A 7,839-nucleotide genomic window follows, 5' to 3' on the forward strand; every position below is an offset into this window, starting at 1 on the left:
CTCTTTCTGCTTTGCTCCCCAGCTCCCGCCTTCTCGGGACTTCCCACTATCTGGGTAACACGGGCTTGAGCTTAACGGACATGGGAGTGGCCGTCTGTCCCCGTCAGTGCCTTGGCCCTGCTGAGGCCGTGGCCTCGGTGCCCATCTGCAGCCTGGAGGAGGCTGGCCAGCTCGCAGGTCCCCAGCCCAGGGCGGGTGCGGCTGGACTCGGGCATCTCAGAACTCACATCTTGTGAGGAAAGCAAACCGCGGGACAGCAGCCAGGAGGGCGCTGCACCGCCGCTGCTGTTCTTCAGGGGCCACTTTGCCCCGGGCTTCAGGGCAGTCCAAGAGGAAGGGCTGAGGGTGGTCGCTGGGTGCTTAGACTCCTCCCCCAGTCCCCTCAACAGTGGCTTTCCTTCCCGCCAGGCTGGACTAAGGCAGGTCTTTGAGACGTCGAGCCCTGACAGCTTCTGGCAGTCTGCGTGGTGGCTCTGGGCCTGGCCCATGCCCAGGGCCCTGAGCAGCAGCACCCTCCACGCGCCCCCCTCCCCACCCCGTGCGGGCGACCCTATCTGTTGCCCGTGGCCGCTGAGGCTTTGTGCCCTGAGAACATCCACCCACGAGAACTTGACTTCCGGGTTGCGGGGTCTGCCCAAGTGGCGGGTCAGCTCTGAAATTCATCACTCTCTTCGGGCCTCTGCCTGCTTTGCGGTTCCAGGCCCAAGCCTACGGAAGGAGGAAACGCCACTTAGCCATGGGGCAGGGGGGCGCCCAGCTGCCAGAAGCCCTGGCTGCAGGCCAGGCCACGCTTCCTCCTCAGCTCCCGGGCGCTCTCAGGAGTGAAGGGTTTCTATTTCTAAGCAGTGGCTCTTCAAATAGCACCTGCAGTGGAAAATTCCTGCTGGGGCTTTGCCTCCTGCAGAAGCGGCGAGCTGGGGGCGTGCTGGCAGGCCCAGGGAAGGTGCCGCTCTCAGCAGCCGAGGGAGCCACGAAGGGAGCGAGGGCGGAGGTGCTCCCCCAGGGCCTCAGCTGGGCGGCCGGCCTCCACCCGCGCCCCTGGGGAGGGGTGTCCCGGAGATACCTGGCAGGGAGGCGGACGACAGCAGCTGCAGGCTGTCCAGGACCCCGTGCTCGTACAGGGCCAGCTTGTGCAGCATCTTCTGGCGGGCCGGGTTGATGACGATCTGCGGTGCCTGCGACGATACAGAGCTGCCCGGGAGCGCCCCTGGGCAGAGAACCCTGTCAGCCGAGGGGCCGGGCGGCTGGCCCAGGGAGAGCCCCGCTGCCGTGGCCGGCCTTGTGAGCTCCTGGCCCCCAGCCTGCTGCCTGCCCTTTCCGGACAGACGTCCTCCGGCACGCTGAGGCACAAGAGCCCAGTTCTGCACAGAGCGCTCCTTCTCCCCAGCTTCTAAGGGAGCTCACTCCTGGCCTCTCCTCACCCACCCGGCGGCCCGACCCGAGGAGAGGAGCTAGTACCAGGCCGCCTCGCAACCCTTCTCAAGGCCTGGAGCTTACTGAGAACAGGCTGCAGTTATCTCCTCCCCAAGGCCTGGGGGTGGGGAATATGGGGCCAGTCACCACGGGAGGCCCTGGTCCCTGTTCTAGGCACCTGTCCTCGTTACCTTGCACAGCTGTGGCTCGGGGCCCTGGGCCACTTCCCCAACTTGACTCTTGGCCAGTACCCCCTGGAGTGCAGCTGGCCTGCCCAAGGGCTGGTGGGGCCTGCAGGGTGGCCCCTGGCCCAGGGGTGCCTGGCAGAGCCGGGTCTGGGGAACAGCTCGGGGCCAGGTGCCAGGAGTGCAGGGCAGCAGACAGGCCGGGCACACTCTCGTCAATCTCTGCAGGCTGGTTGGTGCCTTTCTGAGCTCGCTCTGGAGCCCGGGCCAGGATGCCTGAGGGTGCTGCCAGGGGCGGCCACAGGCTGGCGTGGCTCACGACACTGCCGGTGGTGGACACATAGGAGTTCTCCTGTGGGGACGGGGTGCCACGGATGGGAGCCTCTGGCTCCGGCGAGGGCCCTGCCCCTGCCGCCTGTAGCCTCTCCAGCCTCTCGTATACCTTGGAGGAGAGAAGGGCTCTCAGGGCACGAGGGTTCCCCAGCTCCCGGGCGGGCCAGACCCAGCAACCCCAACCAGCCGAGCTAAGGACAGAGAAGGGCTCCACTGTCTTCTACGCAGTGAATTTCACTGCTCTGCTGCCTTCACACGGGCATCTTTATCGTGAACTGTGAGAGACGTGGGGGTGGGGGCTGGAGGGGACGCAAAAGGGCAGGCTCAGCAGCGCGGCACACGCAGCCAGAAGGGGCCGAGCAGAAGCCCTGGTCCCACACCGCCGCAGGCGGGGCCAGAGCCCGCGCACCATCCGCTGCAGGAAAGGCGCCTGCGCTAGGCGGGGCTCTGGCAGCCTCAGGCTGAACTGAGGCGGACGCCAGAGGTGGAGACTCGGTCTCCAGAACGCAGCCTGGCAGCGTTGGGAACACAAGGCTGTCCAGAGACGTGTCTCCCCAGGCAGCTTCTCATCTGCCTCCCCCAGGGCTACCTGCATCATGGGAGGTCTCCTCTTGGCCCGGCGGTGCAGGCAGCAGCAAGCCAGCTGGGCCAGTGTCAGGCCCAGCTCCGGTGCGCACGGCCCAGGCCTGGGGTCCAGGTGTTTCTTGCAGATCTGGGCGGCGACTGGTGTGGTCCAGGTGTCTGCGGCCACACCTGCTTGGAGCGCCGTCCGGGTGCTTTGCAGGGCCACCCCGGCCTCCTCGGCTTCCTCTTCAACCAGGTCCTTCTGTGAGACAGATGCTGTGAGCATGGCCATCGGGAGGCCATGCCCTCAGTGGGGGCCCAGGTCCTCACCACGCCCTCCTGCGGTTTTTCTTTGGCTAGATTAAGCACTCCCAGTGTGCCCAGTGTTGCCCTGAGCCCTAGGGAGACGGGGGGCAACAGGTGGAGCACCCTGGGTCCACCTTCACCGAGCTGACTTCTGGAAGTGGGGTTTACCGAGAAGCCTATAAACTGGCAGTAAACGGTGGAAGAGCCCACGGGCCTTCGGTGGGGACTAGCCAGTGGACTCAAGTTTGGGGCTAAAGGGGAGAACTAGCTCAAAGGGCAAAGCTGGGAGAAGGGGACTGTCCCCCCAGCCCCCCTGGAGGGTGCTCGGGAGTGGAAACAGGTTCCATGGAGTTCTGAGATGGGAGGGAGTAGGCACTGGAGGGGAAGGTCTGGGCAGGCGGCTGGGGCAGCCGAGCCTGGAAGACAGGGAAGGTGGCGCTGGCCACAGCACCCGGGGCCATGGGAAGGCATAGGGCCTTCGTCCCAAGCGCAGCGGGAAGGCCGGGCCCTTCCAACACTTCTCTATGTTAGAGACACTGCTTTGGCCGGGCACAAACAGGAAAGGCACAAGGGCCAGGAGCTCGGAGCCTCCGCAGGGCCCCATGAGGAGCAGACGGCCTTCTAGCTGGCGCCAAGGCCCAGGCCTCGTGGCATGGAGGGGCGCTCAGCCACAGCTCACCCCCTGCCTGGCTGCACCATGGCTTCTTGTGCAGCACACCAGGGTGGCCTGTGGGACCTCCCCCTCCGCTCCGCCTGGGGGTTCTGGACGGCCCACGGCAGCTGCAGAGAAAAGACATTTCTCCTTGGCAAGGCAAAGGCAGCTGCTCGGGCCCTGCCGACTTTCAAAGATGAGTCGGCAGCAGGAGAGACTGGCTTCTGCATTCGAGATCATTCCACCCTCCAGGCTGCCCTACTGGCGGCCTCCCCGCCTCCCCCTTGCTCCTCCGCAGGCCGCTCACCAGATACTTGGTCCTGGCGCCCTGCATGCTCACAGCCCGCCGGCCAGCCAGGGACTCCAGCAGCACCTGCGGAGGCAGGACGAGCATGGCAGTGGCTGCAGTGCGGGCAGGCGCCTCGGATGGAGGCCGCTAAGGCCTGGACCGGCACTGATGGGCCAGGCCCCAGAGGGCAGCTGTGGACCAGTGCCCAGGCAGCATGGCCCTGGCTTAGCGAGCTCGCGTGAAGAAAGAGAAGGCCAGACGACAGACACGAACTGAGGTGTCAGACTGAAGCAGGGCCTGAGCCAGGGAAGGAGGGCTCGCGCAACTCTGCGGCTGCCCTGCCTTTAGCTGGCCGCGGCCGCTGCTCCCCAAAGCTGGCCGCGGGGCCCCGCTCACCACGCCGAAGCTGAAGGTGTCGGTATCCACGGCCAGCCGTCCTGTCTTGACGTAGTCCTCAGGCAGGTAGGCCAGCGTGCCACGCACCGTCTGTGTCCGGGCCACGACACTGCTCTGGCCGGCGCTGGCCCCCGAGAAGCGGCTGAGCCTGGCCAGGCCGAAGTCCCCCAGTTTGGGCATCAGTCGCTCATCCAGGAGGACGTTGGAGCTTGGGGAGGGAAGGGAGTGGCATCAGCTAGCCGGCCGCTCTACCCCCACGGCGCCCTGACGAAATCGGAAGGGTGATCGTCCATCGGGCACCACGCCCACAGACAGAAGCTGGAGCAGCCCCCCACACTCTGGCTACCTGGGGAGCTCTGAGCCAGCAGCCCCCAGGCCACCTGTATGGTCAGGGCCCTGCTTCTCAGCGTGGCCTGTCCTCACACTCCACACCTGTCCACAGTGGGGACGCGGTGACCCACCCTGCAGCCTTGAGCAAGGGAGGTCAGGCCACTGTTGGGGCCACTCAGGGCGCAGAGCACCCCCTCACCAGACTCACTCTCAGAGGCCCGGCTGTGTACACTCCTCACCTCTTGACGTCTCCGTGGATGAGGCTGGGCTTGTCCTGATGTAGGAACTGAATGGCACGGGCCGTGCCCAGCAGAATGTCCAGTCGCTGAGGCCAGGAGAGAGGGGGGTGCGCCTGGGTCTGAAGCGGCAGAGGGTGCAGAGGGATGCAGGGGAGGCTGGGGGCGCTGTTCCTTGATCCCAACCCCTCCACCTGCCCCACCTGGCCCAGACCAGCTTGTTGACTCTGGGCCACAGTTTCCCGTCTTGGAAACTAAGGAGTGACACCTGCAGACGCTACCTCGCGCGAGGCTTCAGTCACACAGGGACTGCACTGGCCAGGTCCGGCTTCAGAAGTTGCCAGAGTTCCCGGCGCACGCCCCGTCGTCCCCAGGCCGCCAGGACGTTGCAGGCGGCTTGCTCCTCGCCTCCCCCCCCCCCCCCCCCCGGACGGTGCAGGCCGCTCCCGTCCTGTGTGTGGCTAGCCCTGGTGGCTTGCGGGCACCTCGCTGGGCAAGGCCCAGTCGTGGGTGAGGCGTGAGTGTGTGTGGGCCGCCACCCCACGCCTTGAGGGCTGTCCTGACTGGAGGGAACCCTTCGGCCACTCGAGTCGACCCCCTTTTCTGAGGGACGTGGGCCAGCACTGGGCAGTGCCGAGAGTGGTGGGCTGGGCGGGTGGGGGGGAGACCTGGCCGTGCAGGCGGTCCTCCAGGGAGCCGTTGGGCAGGAAGCTGTAGACCAGGCAGTAGAAGCCACCCTGAGCGCAGAAGCCAGCAAACTCCACGATGTTTGGGTGACGGAACCTGCCGAAGAGGAGGGTGAGAGCCTGCAGCCGCTGCCCGCCTGCCATCAGCCCATGGGGGCGGCCCTGCCCGGCTCGGCTCGGCTCACCGTGACAGCTGCTGCACCTCGGCCAGGAAGCTCTGCCGCACGGCGCTCCACTCCAGGTCCGCCTCCTGCGGGCCGTGGGGAAAGTGGGGTGGGCGCAGCGTGAGGCTCCTGTCCCGTGTGCTGGGCTGGACAGCCCAGGGCCTGGGGACCTTGAACTTTGAATTCACAGGGCTGACGGAGTTGCTTGGGGAAGCAGGGCAGGAGGAGAAAAGTGAGGGGCTGCAGATAATCTTGCGGGGCTTTTGGGGGGCCGCTCAACCCACCTCCTTCAGCCTCTTCACAGCATACACGGTGTTCCTCATCACGGCCCGGTACACGCACCCAAAGCCGCCCTCCCCGATCTTGAGCTCCTCTGAGAAGTTGTGGGTGCCCTGGGAAATCTCGTGGGGGGGCCAGCAGAAGGGAGAGAGGTGGGCCCCCTGCAGAAGGGAGACAGGGCTCTCTGGGCTGGTCTGTGGGAAGGGACCCCAGATCAGCAGAGATCCTGTCGCTTCCCCTCAGTCCCGCTGCCCGCTCCTGGGACTGCAAGGTGGCGTGGATGGCCCCCGTAGGTTGGCTGGGGCCGTCCCCTGTGCCAAAGGCCGGGCTTCTGGCTCTGGTGTCAAGCTCGCCAGGGGCGGCGCCCGCCTACCTTGGAGGAGGAAGGGGCCGGAGACGGTGCTGGTGGTGGGAGAGGAGCCAGGCCAGGGCCCGGTGCATGCTCTGCTCCAGAATGGGTGGGCCCGCCTGGAAAAGCTTCAGAAAGACACCAGTAAGAAGCCGCCTGAGAGCAAGTGGCAGAGTCCGCCGGGCCCGGCCGGGGCGCCCTTACCTGGGGAGAGGAGGGTGGACGTGGACGACAGCGGCTTCCAGGGGCGGGAGGCGTCAGGCCCCGGGGGGGCAGCGGCGCTGCTGGGCGTCGGGGCAGCGGTGCAGGGAGGCAGAAGGGGCGCGGGAGGCTGCCCTGGGGTGGCCGGGAAGCGAAGGCAGGTGAGGGCCGAGTGCGGGCCGCCGGGGGGTGGGGCGGGGGCCCGGGGCCCGGGGTCGCGCTCACAGGCGGTGATGATGTCCCGCGCGCGGAGCAGCTGCAGGTGCGTGAGGATGCGCACGAGGTCGGCCACGCGGGCGTTGCGGTTGATCCAGGGCCACAGGACGCTGGCCGTGCGCTGCCCGGAGCGCTCGCACAGCCGCAGCTCCGTCTGGTCGCGCACGATCAGGGCGGCTGCGGGCCGGGGGGCGTCAGGACGGGGCTCCGGGGGCCCCGGGGCCGGCCGGCCGCCCCGCCCCGCCCCGCCCCGCCGGCCCGCCGCCACCCACCGAACTGGCACCAGTCGGCGGGCTCCAGGGCGTCCATCACTTTGTAGAAGCGGCACATGACCCAGGGCGGCACCTCGTACAAGAAGTGGTGCGCGCCGGGGGCCGCAGGGTCCCCCGGGCCCGGCCCCCCGGCCATGGCCGCCGCCGCCGCCGCCGCCGGGCCGGGGCCTGTCGGGGCCTGTCGGGGCCGCGGCGGGCGCGGGCCGGCCGGTCCGCGGACACTGACTCACTTCCCCTTGAAGCCGGCCTCGTGCGACGCCCGGCGGGGCGGAAGGGGCGGCGCCCGGCCCGCGCCATCTTGTCCCCGCCGCCGGCCGCGGCGCCGCCTCCCGGCCGGCGGGCTTCCCGGAGGAGGGGCCCCGTGGGGCTCCGCGCCCAGGGGACGCGGGGCCGAGCGCCGCCAGGGCGCGCCTGGAAGGGCTGGCGCCGGCCTCGAGCGAGCGCGGGGGGACCCTGGAGCGTCCGGCCTTCTTCGGGAGGCGGCAGCGTGGCGGCCCAGCCGCGCGTAGCGAGCTCCGGGGCTACCCGGGCGGGAAGCTCGGCCAGCGAGCCGCCCGGCTGCGGCGCTCTGAACCCCACCGTGCCCGCGCCTTTGGGAGCCGGCCCCCGCCGCTGGGATTCCAGGCCGTCGGCCTTGCTTCCCTCCTCGCGGCTCCGGCCGCAGGGACTGATTCACGGGGAGGTGCCCTGGCCCCTGCGCCCTCCTCCCCCTAGCGGTCACGCCCCTGCCCTGCGGCGCCTGGCACCAAACATCAGGCCGCACGCCGCCCCTGTCCGCCCGCAGCCACCGGGCCGCTGTCCACTCCCACCGCGTCCGCCCTTCGCGGGCTGCTCCCTGCCCCGCCCCTTCCCCTGGCCCTCCCGTGGGCGTCTCCCGGCAAGGTCAGAGGCCCACCCCTCCCAGGGCAGCCCCACGCCGCGCCCGCTTACCTGGAAGAACCCCCTGGGCCTCGCCAGGAGGGTCCCTG

The 7,839-nt window shown here is 68.8% G+C and overlaps 1 protein-coding gene across 1 annotated transcript; it reads right to left on the bottom strand.

The window, feature by feature from the left end:
- Window positions 1–646: 646 nt before the first annotated feature.
- Window positions 647–7,007, bottom strand: IRAK1 (interleukin 1 receptor associated kinase 1; the record flags this gene model as incomplete). The annotated part of the gene is made up of 14 exons (XM_084258683.1): window positions 647–708; window positions 1,064–1,207; window positions 1,605–2,040; window positions 2,521–2,757; window positions 3,761–3,826; window positions 4,139–4,346; window positions 4,708–4,826; window positions 5,373–5,487; window positions 5,576–5,640; window positions 5,839–6,027; window positions 6,207–6,310; window positions 6,387–6,518; window positions 6,609–6,776; window positions 6,872–7,007. The coding sequence occupies 14 exons, from the start codon at window positions 7,005–7,007 to the stop codon at window positions 647–649; spliced, it is 2,181 nt and encodes a 726-aa protein (XP_084114809.1).
- Window positions 7,008–7,839: the final 832 nt, after the last annotated feature.

The sequence above is a fragment of the Talpa europaea genome (genome assembly GCF_964194135.1).
Source record: "Talpa europaea genome assembly, chromosome: X".
NCBI classification, from domain to species: Eukaryota; Metazoa; Chordata; class Mammalia; order Eulipotyphla; family Talpidae; genus Talpa; species Talpa europaea.